The sequence below is a fragment of the Lipophrys pholis genome (genome assembly GCF_963383615.2).
Source record: "Lipophrys pholis genome assembly, chromosome: 15".
Classification (NCBI taxonomy): Eukaryota; Metazoa; Chordata; class Actinopteri; order Blenniiformes; family Blenniidae; genus Lipophrys; species Lipophrys pholis.
The window spans coordinates 20757527-20781613 of record NC_137642.1 but is presented as its reverse complement, the minus strand read 5'-3'; the positions used below and the strand labels follow the sequence as shown (position 1 = coordinate 20781613).

The following is a 24087-nucleotide window of genomic DNA, read 5'->3' as shown; positions in this document are numbered from 1 at the left end:
TACGCTCATTAATGTAAATCATATTTGGCTATGGATGTCCAATAATCAAAAAGAATATTTCAACTTGTAATTCCCCGTCTATAAAAGTATTCCCATTAGGAGAAGAGGCCCCATGCAAATGACAGGTCTTTGAGCTCATTGATTTTTTTTTTTTCTCTCCCTTCCCTGCATTTTGGAAAGGCTGCTAATGTTGTCATGGACTGCTCATCAATCTATATTTTTATCTGATTCAATATTGCGCCTATTCACGTGGCCTCATTTGTGAAAGGAGTGATTAAATTATGGTCACACAGGCTGTAGGGAGACTGGAAGCAATGTAATTTTAACTGATCACTGCAGTTCAATATAGCCGGGGAAGAACTTTGGAAAACTTTTGATTCATAATGACTGGATGCACTTGAATTGAACTTGGTTTTCTTGGTTTACAGTTAACCATGTTCAGCATGATGTTGTGTACATAATTAAGAGTTTAGTTTCTGAACCTTTGGCACTAATGTCTCAGAGGATTCTCAAGCTTTTTGCACCCATCTTGGGTGTCAGTTTCTTCCACTGATCCCCGTATTCAAAATACTTCCACATTTGGTTCTTCAGCCTTGGCAGATTGTCTTTTCTTCAGATCAGGACTTTAAAACAGTCCATCTATCCATCTTCCATCCCACATTATTCTAGTTTGGGTAACAGTGGGCTGAAGATGATCTCAGAGGAATTTGGCTGAAGGCATTGAAGATCCAAGCAGGTCTCCAGTCCATCCAAATCTATTATTCCATCGCCTCATTGTCCAGCTCAAAGACACAACCTTAATATTTCTCTTTTGACTGTAACCTTAAGATTCCGCTGTGACTTTGACCAATATAAACCAATATGAGAACAGTGATACAAAGATGAGTTTCATATTCAGAAACTAAGTCAGCCATACAGTTGGCACCACTATACAGTCAAGCGGCAGCAAAGGGGAGCTCCCTTATCACCAGCAAATTATCATGCAAGCCATATTATGGATGACTTTGTAAAAACAGAGCTTATGGCTTCAGCTGTCCATCGTCCAAAGAGCAACCCAACTACGACACATTTCTCCAGCTAATAAGCTGAGGTTTACCAACTTTACAAATGTCATCGCACACTTTGAATACATAGAATCATAACAAAAGTTGACCGTTTTTACAGCGGTGTGGAGAATTTGGAGGAGAGAAAGAAAATACGTGCGCACACATATTTCAACAGTTGAGGTGAAGTGACCCTCGACATGGGCAACTTCTTATGGCAAATAATCAGTATTGAGCAAACTGGAACCCTCCCTGAGGACGCTGCGAACGAGCTGTCAGAGCAGTGATGTCAGCTCCAAAAGTAATCAGTCAGCTCATGTCCGGTGGCAGCGTTGACTCTGTCCTCACCGCCCGCCCGCCCGGCCCATCCCCGTGCTGCCTGTTGGCTCGCTCATGTGGCCTTGTAATGACAAAGTGGCATCCTTGGCTGCCCAATGAGAAACAGCTCTATTGCAGAGTCTCATAATGAAATATATGAGTTGTGCTGCATCTTAGTGGCATTACTTTGTCACTTGTGAGTAGAAGTGATCGCGAGGGCACCCCCCCACCCACCCACCCGCCATCTCTCTGTATCAAGGGCCCTTCCTCCTTCCTTAGTACAAACACAACTCTTCCTAAATGAGGGCAACATCGTCTCGATCATGAGCCATCCTGTGAGGCATCTATAAAATATGACAGGTACAATCGATGGCATGGGGCTTACAGTATCTCCTCTGGGGCTGGAGAGTGGCTCCTGTGAGGTTCAGGAGGAGAGGGTTCAGTTTTGAGGTCGCATTCGGAAGGAGGAAAGGGGGGTAAAAAAAACATAATTCCCCCCCCCCCCCCCCCGCTTCCAACACACGGGATGTATAAAAAAATAAGCAGCTTTCTTCTGTCTGCGTGCTGTCTGAGTATGAGCAGAGGCGTTCTCGCTGCACAACAGTGACCACAGGACCGTGAAGCTTTAGAGGAGTCTGCGAAAACACACGCAGCGGCTCGTCTCAGGCTAAGACGCCCGTCCGGTGGCTCTTTGTGGCCCTTCTTTGTCTTTATGTAAAAACCAATGCTCTCCAATGATGTGTTATGTAAAATTCCCAGAGCCTTGATTTAAATGGTTGGATATCCTCCATGCTAGCTTAGTTATACTCCAGTGCATCGCCCCTAAGAACACATGGACGCTGCATGAAAAGCAAATGTAAATGCAGCCTCAGCTTCTTAGATAACCAGAAATTATGTCATGGGTTTTTTTTTCTTGTGCCTCTTATTGTATTATTATAATAATAAATTTAAAAAAAGAGGGGGAGGACTTTTCTTACGCAGATGTTTCTTTTTATCCGTACAATCGAAGCATCCGGCCTTTCGCCCCTGGCCCCTCCCGAGAGCCAGCTTTCAGACGTGAGCGGCAGTCCTGTGCCAGGGGCAAGAGTGGCAGCAAATAAACCCACGTCTGCTCTCCTGTAAATGTCACACCCACAGAAACGTGGGAAGAAAAGAGGATTTGGAGGGGCCAGTGCAGGTCTGCAGGGTGTCTGCCGTGCCGCCCCCTTGGGGGTCCGAGAGATGACCAGGTGGTACTGTATTGTTGATCACTGGAGGTCACGTGGAAGCGGAACACAATGTGCAATGTACAGTGCATCTGTTACTTTTAGGAGCACGTTTGAAATGACTGATTGTCCGGTGACAATAATGAAGACATAGTAATTTTTATTACAAAAAGTGAAAAAACTTCGATACTGTACACGGTGCCTAGTAAAATATAAACCACAAGCACCATGCAGAGATCCTTTTCCATAAATGACACCTGATCTGTGTTTTTTGGTTTTGCATTTCCCATCAAATATGCATATTCTGACTTCTGCTGTGTGGCCGTGAATGAATGAATGGCTGGAAATGAACTCTTCTGGCTGTATCAGCATCAGTGTGTTGGCACTGGAATAAAAGGCCAGCCCCGGGTCAAATTAAATTCCGCTCAATGCTGTAGTAGATCTTCCCCAAAATTGTATTACCTTGAAAAAAATAAGGTGGCACTGATAAGTGAAAGGTCTAATAGGGTAGATTCATCTCAGTGATACCTCAATGACCGCGCTTTCAGCTACTCAAGAAACTCAATAGTCGGGTTGTTAAAATGAAAAGTCCTATAATTGATTATTTGGTTGGTTGTTTCATCATTGAAAATCGGACAGAATGGTGCAAAACGTTGATGATTAGTCGCCAAGTCTTACAAGATTTTCGTTCATAGATAAGATAATCGGTTCACTAACATAAATATGAACGGAAAAACAACGATACTGAAGAAGCTGGGCTGAGGGAATTAGAGGTATCTGTTGGTAACTAATGACATTTTCAGTGTAAATTGTAGACTTGACCTGAATGGACCAACTGTCAAGAAACTGAATCACTAATAAAAGCCACCAAAAGCCAGTCTGTATCATCTGAAAGCCAGACAGTCAATAAAATCACCCACACTTTTTTTTTATGCCACATGTTTATGTTTCTATGGCATCACATCTACAAACAAACAGGAAGACTCCAGCATGTGCAGCTCAGAGTTCGGAGAAAATGCATCATTTCCATTTGCCAAAAGACGGTCTTTGAAAAGCGAGCAATTAGCCAGAAATGTAATTAGGCTGTTAAAATTAAGAGCTCCGATTTAACCGAAGAGCATAACATCCAATCTAATTAGAGGGCTCTTTAATGAGCTGGTAATTAGCTACAGCATGGTGCACACAGGGTCCGTTGTGTCTTGAACTTGTGCAGGGACCCTGCTGACTGGGGCACCCTTTGTGTTAGATTGGTTCCCACTTGGGAGCCATTATTCACTGAAATATCGTTATGCTTAAGCCTTTATAAGACACCGCTTGGATTATGTTCTTGGGGGTCAGACGGAGGTTTTGACGGAGGTTGTCTGGTTGACTGCGTAACTTTTAGCCAAGGTGAAAAGTTCTGGTGATTCCTAAAGGGAAAAAAATAGATAAATAAATGCTGTGTGGTGAGAAGTTCTTGGAATAGTTGCTTTGGGCTTAATCTTAATCTTCAGTTTTATCAAGAACAGAGACACATAAAACAAGGCCGGCTGCACCACATAACATTCGGGGTGAGTGAGTGCAGTCAATAAATGGGTCTATTTATTTGCTTGGTCAATCATAGGAGATGCATTTTGGTGGGTGTTTGAAACACAACAGACAATACATCATAAGCCACTGCGCGCTCCGCCCTCGACCGAACGAACTGGAAGTTTCATCAGGGCCGAGTCTCTCGGTCCTGTATCTGTCCGCTGCCTTTACGTTCACACAGCAACGCCCCTCATTCGCTGGAGCCCGTCTACCTCTGACCTCCAGAACCTCACGGCAGCGGCATTAATTTTCCCCAGCAAATAAATAAATAAAAAAATCAATCGGCCAAGAGAATGGGACAAGGAGGAAGGAACTCGTTATTACACTGAGCGAGGACACACCCTCCGACTGAGAGCGTACAGCTGGTTTTATAGGTAATAGTTTAACGGAGGGTGGTGGCGAGGGGACAAAGGGATTGCTCATTTCCTCTGACCCCTGCAGATGAGTCACTCCAAATAAACTTGTGCATGCCCTTGTTTAATATCATTAGTCCAAAAAAAAAAAGAAGAAGAAAAAAAAGAGAGGCCATAAGACCATTTGTGGGTTATTTGATGTGAAATTGTTCTCTCTTAATCACGTGGAGGGAAGCATATGAGAGTAATTTGTTTGAAAAGATGTCATTGGAGTGTTGAGATTTGACAGAGAAAATAATGGATTCAGTCAAGGGCAACGGAGGGCATATGACTGCAAATTCCCAAACATGTGGCCGTTTCATTTTTGTCTATTTATACGCTGGCTAGTCGAACAGGCTCGTAAACATTTCCCCCAAAAAATCAGATTAAGAAATTATAAGCCTTGTAATTGACCAACTGTTTCGGTCGAGGGGCTTTGACATCCGACTTCCTAATGAAGAGGGAGCAAAAATGATTTAATAATGCAACAAATGAGCTTTATGAGCTATTAATATGTAGTACATAACATAAACATGACAACAATATTGGCTACAGATTTAAAGATCTGGATAAAGTGTCAACGGTGAACAGAGGGTAGAGTTATGACAGAGGCAGGAGCTGCATGCAGAGCTTGTGATGCCATTACTCTGACAGCAAACGGGGGGATCATGAGTCCGGGGGAGGAGGGCGGCGGAGTGACTGAATGTGTGTGTTTAAAATGGCCTATGTGTTTAAAATGTGCTGCACAATACCTGCTAATTCTATTAAGTGCTCCTGTGGTGTGGCGGTGCGGTTATGGGTTGATGTAAATGGACGGCTGGTTGACTAAACAATGCAATAGCATTAGAATAAGGTGATTGGATGACAGAGTAAAGTAGAAGGCCCGAGCCCCAGCCACCGCGGGCCGTGCCAAGTCCATTACGCGTATTGGAGACGTCTCCATATCAGTCACGGGGAATTCGCCGGCCAAAGCATAGAGAGAGAGAGAGAGGGCGAGACGAGGGTTGTTGTTTTGTTGTGCCTTCATTGTCAGGATGGCTTCCACCTCACGACACGCAGGTGTGAGCAATACAATCAATTGCGGACCTCGCAAAACAGTCGCCCGCCCCCTCTTTTTCAATCTGCACTGCAACCTTTGGGCTGTTTAAGAGAATCCTGGTAGTCAACTGGTTGAAGGGCGAGCGCGGACTTCAGCGCTGGGTTTGACTTTGCCACAATGCCATCGTGGTTCGATTTCTTGACGTCTGCTCTTGTAAATCATTTCTGAAGCTGCTGATAGCACACAGTGGGTAACATCAAGAAAGGCGCAGATGAAGAAGATACAGAACTGTACAGGGGTATGTCAGATTTAATAGCTTTGACTAAATGAAGGAGGCATCTGATCAACATTAAAGTTCTGATGCATTTCTGATTCGGGACAGTTTGCAGAATCAGAATAGCCCCCAAAAAATCTTCAGCATCATGATAAACGAGGTGTTCTTAAAAAAACAAAAAACTCTCAGTGGGTCTGGGAGCTGATTTAGTTCCACTTATAGGCGCTGGAGAATGTTGTGTCCCTGTTTGTTTTCCATATTATCACCCCATGTGGCCTTGAGGTGAAAAAAGATGTCTGGATTGGACTGCATGGAACAGTGTCAGAATGATGCATACACAACTGCTAAAACTGTAGAATGTCTGTTGCAGATTTGACAGACATTTTCACACTGAATGTGCATTACACAACCTGCCAAATTGCGCCGATATCCAAAACCTGCACTGGTGGTTAAAGGACATCCAGCATCCTTTTACGGGGGGAAGAAAAGAAAGGATTGTATTTGATATGGAAATACTGCAAAATTTGTTAATTCAAGAAGATCAGGGGATTCAAGAACAACTAGTGTGCGGACAGGTGCTAACAAATGGGAGAGTCTCTTCTTTGCACAAACTAATCTTTCATAGGTAAATTAAGTGAGCTAAAGATTACCTGGTTCTATGTTTGGCCGAGCAAACAGAGTCAACTGTCAACCATGGGGTTCCTCTTATCAGCAGGCCGCTCGCTCTCAGAGCTGGTCATTAAAAGCCATAGCATAGACTGTGATTGTTTTTGAGTGTGTTCATTGCAGACGGTGTCAAGAGGTTGTTCCTACTGTTTTAATTAGCCCACAACATGCTTCTTACCGCAGGAGCCACATGCTTCCTTCAAACTGAGGAGAAATTGCTTGATGTAATTTAGTGACCCCCCCCCCCCCCCCCCAGCTCCCCCGCAACCCCCCCAGCCCCTCTTCAGATATTAGCCAGCCGTGCGTGACAACGGCCTGAAACGAGGGGGATCAATTCCCCAGGATGGTGTCGTCTTCTTGAGACGGGATAGTGAGAATCACGCACTGGCACTTCCACCAATGTGTGGTCACGGCAATGTTTGGATTAGTTGCTCGCCACAGGTTCGCGTCCCCCGCGTCCCCCGTTACCACCCCCCCCCCCCCTTACTACCTTTCCCATGCTACTGCCCCCTTCTGTGCATTATACCTGGTATAAGGGGCAAGGTGATCCCTTGAGAAGGGAGGGATGGGAGACACACACACACACACACACACACACACACATATATATATATATATATATATATATACACTTAGGCAGGAGAAAGGTCAGGCGGCCTGAACATGGCAGGCAAACAGGCAGTGGGGGTCTGTAGGTGGGAGGGGAGGGCCGGGGATGAATCACAGGAGAATTGGTGCATGGCAGTGAATGAATAACCCGCCGTGGCTCCCCAAACCCCATTATTTCCCTCCTTCTCCAGCGGGGCCTGAAATTCATGTCTGCGCATGCTGCCAGTTCATTAGGGTTGGTTGGGGGGTGGGGAGGGCGGGGGGTGGGGGGGATGTCATTCCTCTTCTGGCTGCGGCAGGACAGGCCAGGCGAGGCCCCAGGAGGACCCAGCCCTGTTTAATTCCACATCAACTGCTCCACTGAGGGCCTTAATCTCTGCCTGTGTGATCAATACTATATCAGTGTAAATTAAAATGACAATTTTAAAGTAATTAAGCCTGTTAATGCTCGATTCAAATGTCATTATTCGGCCAAGGAGAAGCAGAAGGTGGAGGGATGTGTAAAAAAAACAAAAAGGAGGGGGGTAGATTTTAATCTTTCTCATCTTTTTCGAGGGAAAGAGAAGGCTAAATGATGAGTCTTGACCACAGTGACAGGTAAACCCGCTTTAACTAGCGCGGTCCAAATGTTGCGGCAGCCACCAAAAGGAAGGCTTAACAAAAGCTGATTAACTCTCCACCCATGCCGGCCCAGAGACCTATCCAATTTCAGAGGAGGATAACCCAATTGCTGAAATCTGATTTGTGAAAGCAAACCCAATTATGGCCATATTAGATGAGAAGTGGCAGGGAGAGAACGCTTGCTCGGGAGAGGCAGGAAAAATAGAGTGGGCAGTCGGGGTGGGAGAGGGTGCAGAAGGAGGGGGCAAAAAAAAAAAGAAACGTTACACAATAAAAATGCACTTAACTATAGAATGAAGCCAAACAGTAATTGTGTGATTCGATTATTTTTGTCTCCCTCCTCACTCGGCTTTTGAAAGGCTATTTAGAGTCATTGTTAGAGTGAAATAAATGGGACCCAACGTTAACCTTGTCCCTGCGTGTGTGTGTGTGTGTGTGTGTGTGTGTGTGTGTGTGTGTGTGTGTGTGTGTGTGTGTGTGTGTGTGTGTGTGTGTGTGTGTGTGTTTGCGTGTGTGTGGGTGTGTGTGGGTGTGTGTGTGTGTGTAGCATCTCATGTGAAGTGAGGTGATGTGTAAGTGAAAAGGAAATGAAATGATCACATTGTTGGTTGTTATTATGACAGGCTCACAGCCTATAGCCACCGACCCTCCAACTCCTCTCAGACCAGATTCACCAATTACACCCAATCACGCTGGTTTACGGGGGGCCACACCGGGGACTGACCAAAACGCTTTTCCTTCCGCGACCGCTGCCTCGTTGAGACTCGACGTCTAAAAACATGACGAGAGACGTAGCGAGGCTGCACTTTCCTCCTTTAGATTATTCCTCCTCCTCGGGCTCCTGAAAATACGTCGCTGCAACTGGTGCCGAGCCCGCGAGCCTCCGAGATGAGATCTGAGGAAGCCAACAACGGATTTTTGTCTATATATTAAAATTTACTATTGAAACAAGAGGAACTGTCGCCATCATTCAGACAAGGGCGTTCCTATTCCATCTGTTTGCCAAACTGCAAAGGCTTAATAAATCTTTTGGATTGTAAGACAGACCTCAAAAAGGTAAGGTTGCCTGAAGAATAGTTAAGAATTAAGAACCTTGACCTTTGACCGTCAGAACCTATTTAATGATTTTTGGGTGAGAAAGAATGTGAATGCAAAACTTCCACCTCAATGCAGATTTATAGGAGTTTTAAAGACCAGTCACCAGGACATTTGCCATTTGTTTTTTTATCATAATATTTTATTCATTGCGTCCAAGAACTCAATAAGAATGTGACAAACGTACAATCCAAATACATCAGACTCTGCCCAAAGCCGTTTGCTGGGCTGATGGCATCATGACCTTGATCATCTGCCACCAAACAGTTTGGCTTTGAATCAACTGAGATCAAACTACTGCAATGTATTAAAAGAAATAGTCAGTGACCAAGACAAAAAAAACTAATCAATGCATCTTTAGGCTATGAAACAAACAGCATTCCAACAAGATGAAAAACACATAGCTATAGAAGTATGTCAAAACAAATGTACAACACAAAGGCCAGAACTTCCTCCAGCCTAAAGTCATCATCCAACAGCTGTCGAATCTCTGACAGTTACAGGAAATCAGCGGAGACTGAAGTTATTCAGCAGCTCCGAGATGAATGTCCCACAAAGACGCGACTGCTTTACATGAATCATCAGAATTGTCTGAGTGCTGACAATTACTAACGCGTCCATCTTTATCCTATTTGATTGGCATTTGGGATGTAGGTGTAGAAACTTCTGATCGCCCGTCAGATGGCGAAGGCTGAAAACTCCCATTCCATTTCAGCCGAACAAAGTGAAATGTAACTCGTCACTTTTGACTGACTTTATCTCGGAGTCTTCAGCAGTACAGCAGAAACCATAAAGTCTGGCCGCAGCAATGCAGCTTCATGAATTATTTAAAACATGCCAATAGTGAACAGATAGAAAACATCCCCGCTGCAAAACAAGGGCAACCTGTGGGTATTTAATTAGCAGGGTGGGTGCTCCTATGCATCCCTGATCATGCAAGGTAAAGATCACCCAGGGGCCTGTCGCAAGGCTGGAGAAAAGCTTGGCAATGTATTGGTTTGTATCCGAGCTGTCCGATCCATCATACTGTCTGTTGGCTGGTGTTTGTGGAGCCGACCCTTATTAATTATCAGCTCATTTGTGAGGGGGGGTGGGGGGGTGGGGGGGGGGGTTGTAGGACCTCTTTGATCAATGTAAGCGATCGCTTGAAGACAACTCCGCTGAGGGTGATTAAGGTTAATCTTGGCTGGGCACGCTGGATGTTTCTTCTTAGAGAGGATAAGTGGACGCTCCCTGGACGGATATGTGGGAGGGGGAGACGGTTGGCTTGAGACAGCTGATTACCATCGGTCAAATGATTATTTTTAGCCTATAAACACACTGACAGTTGACAAGTTTAGCACTTTTTATATATATATATATATATATATATATATATATATATATATATATATATATCTGGATGTTGCAGCTTAAATAAAATGTAGTATCTTATTGAAAAGTTTGACAGTGTGATTGGACAGATTCTAGTAATGGTGAAAAGGTGGCATATTGCTAGTACTAGAACATTAGGATTTCTATCTCCACTGGAGCGCAATTTAAGTACCAGATATATTGCGGCCCAACTATAACATTTCTAATCTCACAGTCCTAATTAGAGTTTTGGCTTTGTTAAGATGAAGTAGACTGGATTTAGAACACTGGAGTTTTATCTCAATACAGAGACATTGGCAATTATCTATGAAGAGCTATTTTTGGCTATGCAGTCCTGATTACGATAGATGCAAGCTCTGAGCCTCACATACGTTATAGGATATAGGATGTGGAAAATATTAAAGTTATTAAATAATGACAGGGGCTCCAGGTATGAACCCTGCGAGACACCACTGATTAACAAGCATGAAGCTACTAGTTGGACAAATTGTCTTTATGTAATATTATGTCTAATATGCTCCAAAGACTGATTAAAATCAAGAATAAATCAGTAGTATTTAAGGTTTTGGCCACAACCAGTAACATATATTTAATACTAAAAATCCCACCGGCAAATTACAACCTGAAAATCCTACCTAGAGTTGAATGATATTTTATCATCTCTTGTGAGTCCAACATTTTATTAAGGTAGATTTTAGGGTGATAAATAACAAAATCCAACACTTTCAGGAAAGCTAAAAGCAACCAGTGTGAAATGTTTTGTTAAACTCAAATACTTTTATGTCATGCAGCTGCATGAATTGAGTTTCACTCAGTTCCTAATAAATGTAGTAATACTTCAGAAATACTTTGATATCAATTGTATAATGTAATAACAGTGTTAAAACACATTATCTGTAGTTATCTGTAGATTTGCTTGTTTTCGTCCCACGGCTAAAGACCCTAATATGCTTCGAGCAACAATGGCGTCTCTGTTCAAGTGTTGTTTCATGAATGGTGATGACTGAAAACAATGCCCGCCATTATTCTGGTATTATGGCCAGTAAAGATCCGCATCCCTCCAACGGTGTCAATAAAAAGCAATAAAACTCAGTAATACAGTGTAACGCAGCATATTGCGGTGATTATATTAAATATAAAAGTAGTGTACAAAACAATGACATGGCAGAGATTTTTGAAGAGCAGAGTGTGCAGGGTGGGTGGGTTGAGGGGGCCCTTCCTTTTTCCTTGGAGAGTGGGAGGCTGTGAGGGCTCTCAATAGACAGAGGATTATGGAAATCAAAGCTGAGAGATTAGCTAATGGGAATATAATGGCCACTGACTGCGTGGGTCAGCTGGGCCATGCAAATGGAGCCACTATAGCCAGTGGCGGAGGAAGAATCGATACGTACGGACAAAGTGCTGCACAGAGATAGCCCCCCCGTAGAAGAAGGGACACACACACACACACACACACACACACACACACACACACACACACACACACACACACACACACACACACACACACACACACACACACACACACACACACACACACACACACACACACACACACACACACACACACACACACACACACACACACACACACACACACACACACACACACACACACACACACACACACACACAGTGAGGGCCTGAAGCCAGCAGACAGAAGTGAGCTTTCAGCAAGAGGACCAAGCTCAAGTGGGGAAGAGGAGATATCGCCAGCTCCGGCCCTGCTCCCTCTCACTGATGTCAACAGGCAGCATGTGACTCTCCCCGACGCCTGGCTCTCATCCCCACTGACACAGCACGGAGATGCAGATGCTGGTCCAGCCCCGCTCTCCACGCTCCGTCAAATATCTATTCATCCCGCCTCGGCCCCCGGAGGAAAAAAAAACAAAAAAAAAAAACTGAACAAACGTCCTTGTGGACAATCAATAGCGCCGCGACCAGGACGGCCAAGTATTACGACAGCATTTAGGACACACTAAGTAGTTTATTTTCCTACGGACTCCGGACCATCTGACATTCGCCATTTAGGGCGTGCAGATATTAACCTTGCCCGGATGTTATGAGGTAAAGCGGCGCATCGTAAAATGCGATTGAGTGGGACACTTGACGGCTTTCATCATCTAACTAAATGGAACATCGCCTCTTATATATCAGAATACCAATTTTGAGCATGTCAGGAGAAATTTCAATTTCAGGTGGGGAAGCGGCGGCGGCGGCGGGGACTCCTGGGCTCCTTTTGCTTGGCCTCTCACCGGCTCCGCCCCCCTGTCTCCCCCCTACTCATTTTCATTCCCACCCTGCTCGCTGCATGGCCATTCATCAGGGCCCGGGCAGAGGACACCTCCCGCCTGCTCACAAATGCATGGAGCAAGGCAATAAAATTAACCTTGTGGCAATTGTTTTCCCACCCATTTGATGGCCCCATGTCAGCTCATCTGTTACGACAGGAGAAGGGATAAAAAAAAAGGCAGGCTTGGATCAACAGAAAATTATGACCTGCGGAGGGTGACGACAGCAGGATGGCAGTGTTTGTGCGTGAATGGAGGTGAGATAATGCCAGATTATTGAGTCAAAACCCCATCAATCAGTGTTAAAGAGTATCTAAAAAGATGTCTGCTTGTTGATTTGTGTCTGGGAACGATAAAGAGCAGCAAGAGTCTGGCTCGTAGTATGCAACATCATGGCTAAGGAAAAAAAGGGGCCGCAGGAAAACGTGGACTAAACCTTTGCAAGGCAACGAGGACAGCATGCAGTGGAACATCAGCCACAGTACAGTTTCTATCAAGTTCCCAGTGGCCTGAGACAGTTTAGGTTGGGTGAGACTCCCTCAAAATGTTCTCATCTGTAAACAGACAATCGAATATGGAAACTGTACATGATTTGTTCCAGGCCTAGGAAATACAGGGAGAAAAAAACTGGGGACAAAACAATGAGTCCTGTGGTACACCAAGAAGAATTGGAGGGGAGAGACAAATGACTATGAAGGTCGAGATTTGACAGAAAACAGATAAAATGATAAAACTGCACACAACACAGGCCTAGGGTTAGAACAGAACTAGATTTTTTTTTTTTTAAAGAAATTTTAAGAAACTCAAGAAAGGATTTGTATTTCTCCAAAGAAGCACATCAATTTAACCTAAGATAAAATCAACTACAACAAATATAATATTGAAAACCTACCTTTTCTTCTTGCTTAACGATTAAAATGAATAGAGATAATATAATGTGTGTAGGCTCCAGGTCAAAAATCTTTTTTATGATGATAATAAACAAACAAAAAAACAAATAAATAAATAGAAATTCAGCTGTTTCCCAAACACATTTTCCATATTTTGGGGAATAAAATAACTCAATCGGTATGTTTGATCAACTATTTAAGATGAACAACGAATAAACACTTTTTTTTACTGAAAGCAGAATATTTTGAATTTTGGATGATTTTTCCCAAAATAAATTAAAAGGAGCCCCACAATTAAGCCCTGTGGGACACCGTAAAGATGGTTGCTTGCTGACGTGTGTCTTTTAACAATAAATAGCGAAGTAGATCGAGCAACGACACAGTGGAATATTTTTATACAGTGCAGCCCTTGACCCGGCTCTTTCACCGGACAGAAGCAGGAGGCCAGTTGAAGCGGCAGGAAGAGCGATGGAGGTGGGGATGGGTGTGGTGTGGGGGATAAAAATCCTTCAGAGGGTGTTTATTTGCTCTCAACACCTCCTAAGCGATCAATATTTTTAATTTGGGTCCGAGTTATTATTTTTCACATCACCGCGCCGGGGAGCAGAGTAAAGTGGCTCATATTTTAGCACTAAAAAGATCGATATGACAGGCTCACCTTCACTCTGCCCCCTTTGGGTGGCCTGGCTGGTGGTGGTGGCGATGTGAAAGAGGTGGAGGGGGGGGGGGGGGGGGGACCACACATCATAATGGACGGTGGCGAGATACACCCGGACCGCCTCATGCTGCAATCACATCATTATCTAGTGGCTGGAGACACGACGACACCCTCCAACACCAGGACAACAACACCTCCACCTTCCAACTGATTTACTCTGCTGGATCTCCTTCTCACGAACACACACGCACACACACACACACACACACACACACACACACACACACACACACACACACACACACACACACACACACACACACACACACACACACACACACACACACACACACACACACACACACACACACACACACACACACACACACACACACACACACACACACACACACACACACACACACACACACACACACACACACACACACACACACACACACACACACACACACACACACACACACACACACACACACACACACACAAACAAACAGAGGGGAGGACACTTTATCAGAGCGCTGTTTATGAGAAGAAACGTGTGAGACGAGGGGAGCTGCTCGGGGGTGGGGGGGTGGGCGGGGTGTCTCGGGCACGGCGATTATCCAGGAGGGCAAAAGGCTCTGCTTGTTCGGCTGTGACTCCTCGTAATAAATGCATCAATTTCTCCACCTCTTTACACAATCCATTAATTATATCTACATTTTCAGTCCAAATATTTTCACAGTGGGAATGCCCACTCTTTCTGGATCATAACTCACATCTGATGGCAGATTCATTGATTGTCGCTCAACGCATGTCCACAGTCTGCCCCCCCCCCCCACCGCCACCACCACCGTGCATGACTGTTTGTTTGGTTTAGTCACTATAAGCCAGTATGTGTGTGTGTGTGTGTGTGTGTGTGTGTGTGTGTGTGTGTGTGTGTGTGTGTGTGTATGCACTTAGCCCCCGAGAGTATGAGTGATGGCCATGTAGAGTTATGGCCTCGGCCATATTACCGAGCTGACATCTACTCCATTCAAGTGGCCCGAGTCGTTGCCGTGCTTCTCGCCATATTGAAATAAGAGCTCTCTTGGATTTAGTTAGCAATTTTTTTAACCTGCTGGTGCGTCGGCTGCGGCCTTTCCAGACACGGAAAAGGTAGGGGTGGAGGAGGAGGTGGTGGATGGCTGCTGCTCCTAGTTAACCTCTCTGAGTAAAACACTGTACTGAAAGACCCCTCCCTTTATGACCCCCCCCTCCCTCCCTCTTTGAGTATATAATCTCTATATGCAACCTGGTTTCGTTTCATCGTAAAAAGCCAAAGTAGCAGGGTGATATAGGAAGCAGTTAAACAGGAAAAACATATAATAAATAAATAAATAGAAGGAAGGGGCGATAAAGGCGAGTGACACGCATTTCTGGGCGATACCGTAAACACACTCGCGCCTCGGCCCTGTCAGCACTGAGGGACACTAAGTGTTCATAAATTCCTGGCCGAGCAGAATGCCACTGTTGATTGCATTACAGCACGCTGCCTTGTGGGGGAAGAATTAAAGACTAACCTCAAGGAGCAAAGTGAGGCGAATCGGAACAGGCGAGCGGCAGCTGATCGGAAATCTGAACGCAAACTGGCGAGGAAAGTCAGAAACAAAGCAACTCATGCTTCCCTGGAAATGGGTTATTTACATTGGAATAATTTAGTTGAGATTTTTCTTCTGTAGTGATTAGAGACTCAGGAGGTGAGGAGGATCAGGCCTCAAACTCATTTAAGTTCGGGGGGCCACTTACTGTAAAGTCAGTACAAACAATGGATGATGCCAACTCAAATTTATTGATAAGAATAGTTGCAATCTGAAATCCGGCATTCCGACGTCATTCCTACATCCCCATGTATGTTTTGTTTAATGCTATATTGTCAGAGATAGGGTATCTACTTCTTACTGCCACCTACGGTTCAGTTCGGGGTCTCAGTCTGACGCCGTGTTTAGTATCAAGTCCAGGTAGGTACTGGTGCAAAGGTCAGACTTAAAGCCTTTAAACTTGAAGTAAAGGTAAAAAGGGGAAACTGTGACCAAGAAGTTACCGTAAGTTCTATATGAGGCAAATCAAATAGGGTGATCACATGATCGTACAATCAAGACTGACCATTGGTGCTCTGGTCTTCCCAATGTTTGTTCACTGTTGTCACATCTTCACTCCTGTCACACATGATGTGCTTATGGGTACACCACAGGATTGTCACTTCTGAGCTTTTAATAGGCTGAAATCAGACCCAATGTTGGTAGATCATTTGTTTTTCCACAGAAGCGGCCGAGCTTCTTCGCAACTCTCTCTTGGTCCAATGTGACATCCTCACACTAAACTCCAGACACATCTGAACTACTTGGGATTCCTGCTCGCCGTTGGCTGCTCTCCATTGGAAGCCATTCTCCGCTCGCAGGTTGCTTCCACAAAGACCTGAAAGTGAGTCTGAAACCCAACATCACCCCTTAGAACCTGCGGCACAGTCCTTTGAACCTTCGGCAAAAACTGTCCGTGAAAGAGCGATTCGGCTCTTCAACGCTGCCTCTGAGGGTGAAAACATTTGTGTCACACACACATGTGCATGCATGCACACACGCCTCAACGGGAAACGGCGGTGTCCTGTCAGGAGTCTGATTTATCCTCCATTGCTGCTCTCGTTGCCGTCCTGCAGACCACAGACATGAGGGATGCCTTTAATTTCCCATTAAAATGCCCTGGAACAACTGAGGGCTGAGGAGGCTCTGTCTGTCTTTGTCTGTGTGTGTGTGTGTGTGTGTGTGTGTGTGTGTGTGTGTGTGTGTGTGTGTGTGTGTGTGTGTGTGTGTGTGTGTGTGTGTGTGTGTGTGTGTGTGTGTGTGTGTGTGTGTGTGTGTGTGTGTGTGTGTGTGTGTGTGTGTGTGTGTGTGTGTGTGTGTGTGTGTGTGGATCCTGTACCAGCCGCAGGTGTGTGTTGGCGCATGTGAATTTGTGGGTGTTTTGTGTGGAGTTTAGTCGACACCCAAGTGTGTGTAAGTGTGTGTGTGTGTGTGTGTGTGTGTGTGTGTGTGTGTGTGTGTGTGTGTGTGTGACACATCACTCCACATGACAACGAGGCTGCAGCTCCAGGGCCGGGCCCCCGACGATAAATATTAATGGCCAAGAACAAGTGGATTGGGAGTTGAGTTATCAGGGCGGGCCTTCCTAATTGACATTTTACCTGCTGTATACCTTAACGGGGCTGTAAAACACCAGGCCCTGGGCCCAGCCAGGAAGAGGCGCATGGGGGGGGGGGGGGGGGGGGACGTGTCAGTCAAGCCATCTTCCTGCTGGCCTCCTCTGGGAGGAGAGGAGGAGCACCAGCCTGCACTTGTCATTGTTCACTTTCAACAGCACAGCAAGGCGCCACCTGAAGCATCGTGTCATCAGCAAATAATGACACTTTATTTAATAATGTGATTCTTCCACCGCTAACGCCAGAGATTTAGAAGAATAGCCGTAGATTCGTTAAACTATGATGTCAGATTCTTCAAAGTGTGGCAAAGTCTTTACCAGCATCCTCAGATTGTTGAAGAAAGACACACATTTCCCAAATGATCACAGATCCCTCAACAAAATGTTTTGAGATGTGAAGATTGTGATTTGAAGATATATAGTCAGATAAATTAATGCAGATTCGTTCTAAAGTCTTTAGCCACTTTTTAAGCAATCATCACAACTTTGGTGGAAAAAATATCAGATTCTTTGACAAAATAAGACAGATCACACATTGGATGTTCCTCTGCACTTTGGAGATCGAGAAACTTTCCTTGGACAACAATTTATTTGTTCTCAGAAAATAAGTGCAAATTTTCCCGTGAAATCTTTTTCAATCTAAATCTAAAACCTCAAAAGCTATAAAGGGATACATTTATTATCCTCTCTGGCTGAAAATGATTCTCAACATTCAAATTCTGTTCAAAAGATTTGTTCCTAACTCAAGAGGTTTTGTTGTTTCAAATGATCATTTAATATTTACACTTTTTCCTCAACATTTTCACTTCGCCCATTTGACAGTTTGATTGCAGACATTTCAATCCGATTCTTGACCTTTCAACGTTCTTCCTAACACAGCAGCCTTCTTCAAGCCATCAAAACTTCATTAACATCCTTTTTTTCCCATAAAACTGCCATATTATTGAAGATATTACGACTGTTTGTAACTATTTAAAGTGTGTTTCTTATTCACCATTGCAGTATTCTGCATTAATATTTAAGATCTCCTATTAACATTATGACTTTGTTCTCAACTTTGTGATTTTGTTTTATATTTTGGATTATTCTCTTCATTTCAGCATTATTCACATTATTATTCTGAAAATCTGGATTGACTGTTCAATATATTCATCAATGCATCAACCTCTTCCCACTAATGTGCTTGGCAACATTTTCACTTAATTGTTGCACAGTACTTTCATTATTAACATCTTTTTTTTTTTTTAATTTTCATTTCTTCACGACACTTTATCTTTATTCTTCAGTTTGAAAAATTACTTGCTTTATTCTCAGTATTCACATTTTTTTCTCTCTTGATTTCACAGCTTTTGTCTTTATCCTTCACATTTAGATTTTAATCTGCCAAATTTATCCACGTAAAATCTACCTTGAACAATCATTTATTCAGTAAATACCTTCACCCTGAGCAAAGTAAATATGAGTTTTCATGCAATCTTATTTGTATATACACATTTTTATTTCTATAGCTTTGCAAATCTATCAGACTTTGAGGGTATAAATAAAAATGAATTGCTGGAACTGGTACCGGATATTACATGTGTCTTTCACATTACAACAACAACGTTTATTAAAATATGGAAAAGTCACATTAAATCTTTACAGCCTGATGTGTCAGACATTATGTCGAAGGGATTTTTCTTTTTTTTTTTTTGGGGGGGGGGGGGGGGGGGGTTACTTGTTCTTTCAGTGTAATGTTTGGAAAAGTGAATATAAACAGTTAAAAACCCAATAAATAAAATAAAATTCTCAATCCGGCCATTTTTGGATTATGTTCTCCATTACTTGCTAAATTCACTTTGTTAAACGGCTGGGAAAAATCTTTTTTTTTTTATTAACAACAAATACAGTCAGACGGTTTGTTTCTGTCGGACCGAGAGCTGAGAGCAGCTGAATGAGAAGATTCAATTTCCCATCATGTGAGTTTTTGGCGCGATGGCCGGACTGATTATCAAGTTTGAGATTAATTTACCCGCTGCGAGAAGATAAATGGACGTTATCAGGAGCATTAAAATCACTGACCTCTTTCTCCACAACACTCTCACAGAGCTCAGACTTCTGGCTTCTCACACACACACACACACACAAACACACACACACAAACACTCGCTCCGATGCTACGCACCTCACCGAAAACAGTTGTGTGTTTCTAAAACATACACACCCACACACACACTCTCACATTTACACAAAGTGCGACCTCCGGACTCAACAAAGTGTTCCCACTTACATGATTTGAAAACCTGACAACAGTGGGGGAGGGGGCGGTACAAACAATTATCCAGGCGGCGTAGCGGCGAGGACAAAAATGAATCGAAGATTGGGGGGAAAACAAACATGGAGTGATGTCAGCAAAGCTAAATGGCAAGCCCTTTGTGAGAGGCACTGCAGAGTCTCTTCATATTTACTGTTGCCAGGATTTTCAATAGAAAAGCACATCTGATGTTTCTCGTTCCGCTGACTGATTCACAGAGACGGGCGCACGCCTCCATCTCTATTTGGTGAAAATCAAAATACAAGTAGGGAAAAGAAGGGCAAAAAAAAAAAAAAAAAAAAATGAAGAAGAAGGTTAATCTATAGACAAACACCATTAAATAAACAGCTCGTAATGCCGGGATATTAGCAGCGCTTGTATGAAACGCAACATAATTAGATTTTTTTTGGAAAGGCCACAGTGTTTGTAATTTTTTTTTGAAAAGAGCAAATGTGACTCAGCGGGCGCCGTGATTTATGAGCGTTTATGGAGGCGCAGCGTAGCGTGGTGATAACATCCAAAATAAATAAATAAACAAATAAATAAAACACGGGGAAGAACCGGGACGGATACGAGTCAGTAGTCGCACACGCGCACACACACACACACACACACACACACACACACACACACACACACACACACACACACACACACACACACACACACACACACACACACACACACACACACACACACACACACACACACACACACACACACACACACACACACACACACACACACACACAGTGGGGCTGCAGTCCATATCGGGGCCACTCTGATGTGGCGTTCTGGAGGACTTCCACATTATTTCCCGGGAGTCCCCATACGATGATCTGATAGACACCTGGGGGATGTTTATTGAGTATTGGACATAAAACTGCATTTTAAAACACGTTTGATTGTAATCGACAGCATGGTTAAACAGCGAGCGGCTCGATCACTGAGAGTTTGAGCGTTTGGCTCCACCAAGAGGCCACATGTTCAGCCTGCGGGACACAGGAAGAGTCAATTCAGCAGAGGAGAGATTTTCATTCAGGTGACTTTGAAGTCCCACATTACTCTTTTAAATGTACGGAAAGTGACCGTGACAAACACCACAGTCTAACCTCAAAACAATCATAGTCTAACATTCCCCATTATAATTTGTGAACACACTTAAAAAGTTACTTTAACAGCCTCTCAGAGTCTCTTTTGACCTTAGTCTGATCATTTTAAAATGTTCTTAAAGTGGTTATAGTGAGCCACCACCGTCTATTATAGACTCACACAGTTTGTAAATGTACCAAATGTGACACTAATGGCCCCCCACTGCTTGTACTGGCCTTCGATAGCCTCTAAAACCCGAGTGTGACAGCTCATTATTGTCAAATGTTTCCCAATGTAGTTCCTAAATATACTTGAGTCGACTATGAAGCCCCATCATAGTCTGATATTCCCCATTATCATTTGGAAACATATTTAAAAAGTGACTTTGTCGGCCTCTCAGGGTCTCTTATAGCCTTCCACGGTTCCATAGTCTTATTTGTCTCAATAAAGCTCCTAAATGTACCTAAAGTGATTAGAGTGGGCCCCCCACAATATCTATGGCCTTCTACAGTTTGTAAATGTACCAAAAATGACTGCGACGGTCCACTATAGTCTCATTATTAACACTGCCACTAAAAAGTATCCACAACAGTGTTTTGACGGCCCACCAATGGTCCAATAAACATACTTGTGATGGCCTTTGATAAATGGCAGCCATAGTCACTGTTTTCAAGGTGTACCTGAAGTGACTGTGCTGGCCCACCAAAGTCTCATTTCAATTCAAAAGGTCTTCAGACTGGCTGTGATGGCTCGCCATACTCTCTTATGGCTTTCCACAGTTTCTCAATGTACTTGAAGTGACTGCGTGTCCCACTATAGTCTCATTTGTCCCACCTCAAACAAAAAAAAGAAATCTACACAATGGGATTTTGATGGTCCACAATTGTCTAACTTGTCCCACTGAATCAATTGAACACACATGAAGAGGATTTGACGCCCCACCAATGTCTGATCAATATAGTCGAATTTGTCCCATGATAGTTTTGTCATAATTCATTACACTGAGGAAAAACCCTCAATAATCTGAATCATGGTTGTCCCTAACAAGAATCCATTGTGTTTGACCTGGAAGTTCTAACCCAGGTCCATCACTCATTCTTATGAAACACCATGGAAAACTCTGCAAACATCAAAAGTGCTCCAATTGGATGCATTAATGGTTACTTTAAAGAAATTTGTTTGTTCGTATATTGTCGCCAAAATTCTCTTTAACCAACCACCTAACGTGTCTGATATTCGGCTGCTGATTCCAGTATTTGGCTAATTCTAAACATCAATCATAAAACAGGAAAACAGTAGTTTATCCTCACGTCGCACAACACAAATCTATTCTTGAACATCTACTGCCCCCATGTGGCCAGTTCCCATCACTGCAGCTACATAAACGCACAGAATTCAATGTGTATCTCAAGGTTTCTTTTCTATAGTTGAGTGAATGGCTTTGTGACTGTGTGCAACATGCTTCATCTGTTCAGACTGTAACATGAAACGTCTTCACATTTTAATTTTAGCTTCATTTAAATGTATGACATAACCTGAAAATGAAGAATTGACATCACTGAGACCAAACATGTTTGAACTGAAAAATGTTGAATCTTGTTTTTGGACACTGAGATACGCAATCAAAACCTCTATCTTTTAAAAAATAAATAAAAGACATACCAGACCAACCACTAGTAAATATGTATTATAATAACATGTAGAACTCTATCATGCTATAACACTGACGATTTCATGCTGTAACCCTTTGTATTGGAGTTATAAAGCCTCCAAATGACCTAAAATCACATGTGTTACAATTTCCAGCTAAAATATTTGTCTAAAAGTAAAGAAGTTCTCAAAACCCTTTCGGATCAAAAGTGACTGAAGGCAAAATCAGGGTTTCTTCCAATTCCATTGATTGAAGTATTGATAATTCATATCTGAGGTCTGAAGTTTTGATTCTGGTGTGTTTGTGTGAAACTCCTCAAGTCCAACAGCACTTACCGTGAAGTGCTCCTGGGACTTGTAGTTCTCATCGAGGTAGACGCGGGCTCTGTTGTACTCCTTCATGGCATCACTGGACAGCAGCTCTCTAATAAAAAAAAAAAGAAGAAAGATCAAGCTAAACCAGGGGTGGCCAACATAAGGCTGTGAGCCAATCTGGCCAAACTGCCAGAGGGAAACATTTGAAGTTATACACAGATTTCTGGACTTTGGATTGTGTTTTCTTGACATTTCACTGTATTCTGCACCGGAAAGTATCATTAAAATTGGTTTTATGTTGAGAATCGTTTGTTGGTTTTTTTTGTTCAAAATTATAGACATTTTCCCACGTATGTATACTCTTTACCACAACAAAGAAAATGCAAATTAACAGGTTATTATGACACTAGTTCACTGTGCTGGCCCATTCAAATTGAAATTTTGCTGTATGTGGCCCTCTGAACTAAACATTGTGACGTTCTCATTATTTGAAACTGTGTGGAAGTGCCGCTGCCAGTGGGGGGAGCAGTCCGCTCAAGATTAAAACCAAGACTGCTCCTTGGTTCCACTAGCCGGCTCATCAAGGTGAACGTCTCTGCTGCTGTCACTCAGGTCCAATTAACCAGCAGCAAAGGACTTACTTGACAAAGATGTCCACGTGCGACATGGACGCCTCGTAGTTCTTCCCACCCACCTCCTGACAGTGCACCGCCAGGAAGTGAGGCCGGTGTGTCTGCACCGTCTGCAACAGAACAGAGGGGGGGAAACAGGTCAGGTGGAATCAGCCTCTCTGCTCACGGTAAACAAAACCCGAGCTGACTTATCCACCCCGGCGGGCCGCGGGAATACTCTGCCGAGTTTGGCGCCCGGGGCCTCCACAACTCTTCCCGGGGCTCCGCTCCGTGACGCGCCGCCGTATGTACACAAGACAAAGTGCCCGGCTAATGTAGGCAGGTGGCACTTAGCGAGCTTGTTCCACAAGTGTAATGCGAGCCCCTCTTTATCCGCAGCCGGGGATGCGCACGTATGTTCGGCGAGGGGGGTGACAGATGCTCCCGCGTCACCATTAGTGCTGATACCGAAAACAACCCGGGCCGTTCCAGGAAGACGTCAGTGATGCTTATTAAGAGTGTGGGCAAGGCTCCAGCAAATAAGAGGGGGGGGGAAAAATAAATAAAAAAATGTTGTTATTTTAATGGAAACCAGTGTGTGTGTGTGTGTGTGTGTGTGTGTGTGTGTGTGTGTGTGTGTGTGTGTGTGTGTGTGTGTGTGTGTGTGTGTGTGTGTGTGTGTGTGTGTGTGTGTGTGTGTGTGCGTGTGTAGGAACTGGGTCTCAGCGTACAGAAAAGTGAGAGCGGGAACACTTCCTCTGCTTCCCGTGAGCCAGCTCAGTCACGTGACACCGTGTTGCCTTTGCTTTAACATCCCCTCTAACACATGGCGAGGTGTTTGCGAGCGC

At 43.8% G+C, this 24087-nt stretch overlaps 1 protein-coding gene across 2 annotated transcripts in view; it reads right to left on the bottom strand.

The window, feature by feature from the left end:
- Positions 1-24087, bottom strand: part of inpp5a (inositol polyphosphate-5-phosphatase A) — a 165029-nt gene that overhangs the window by 89818 nt on the left and 51124 nt on the right. For both annotated transcript variants that reach the window (XM_080481882.1, XM_080481881.1), the window contains exons 3-4: positions 23270-23370; positions 22650-22737 (exon numbers count right to left, since the gene is read on the bottom strand). In XM_080481882.1, coding sequence (XP_080338008.1) covers positions 22650-22737; positions 23270-23370 — 189 coding nt within the window. The remainder of the gene's footprint in view (positions 1-22649; positions 22738-23269; positions 23371-24087) is intronic.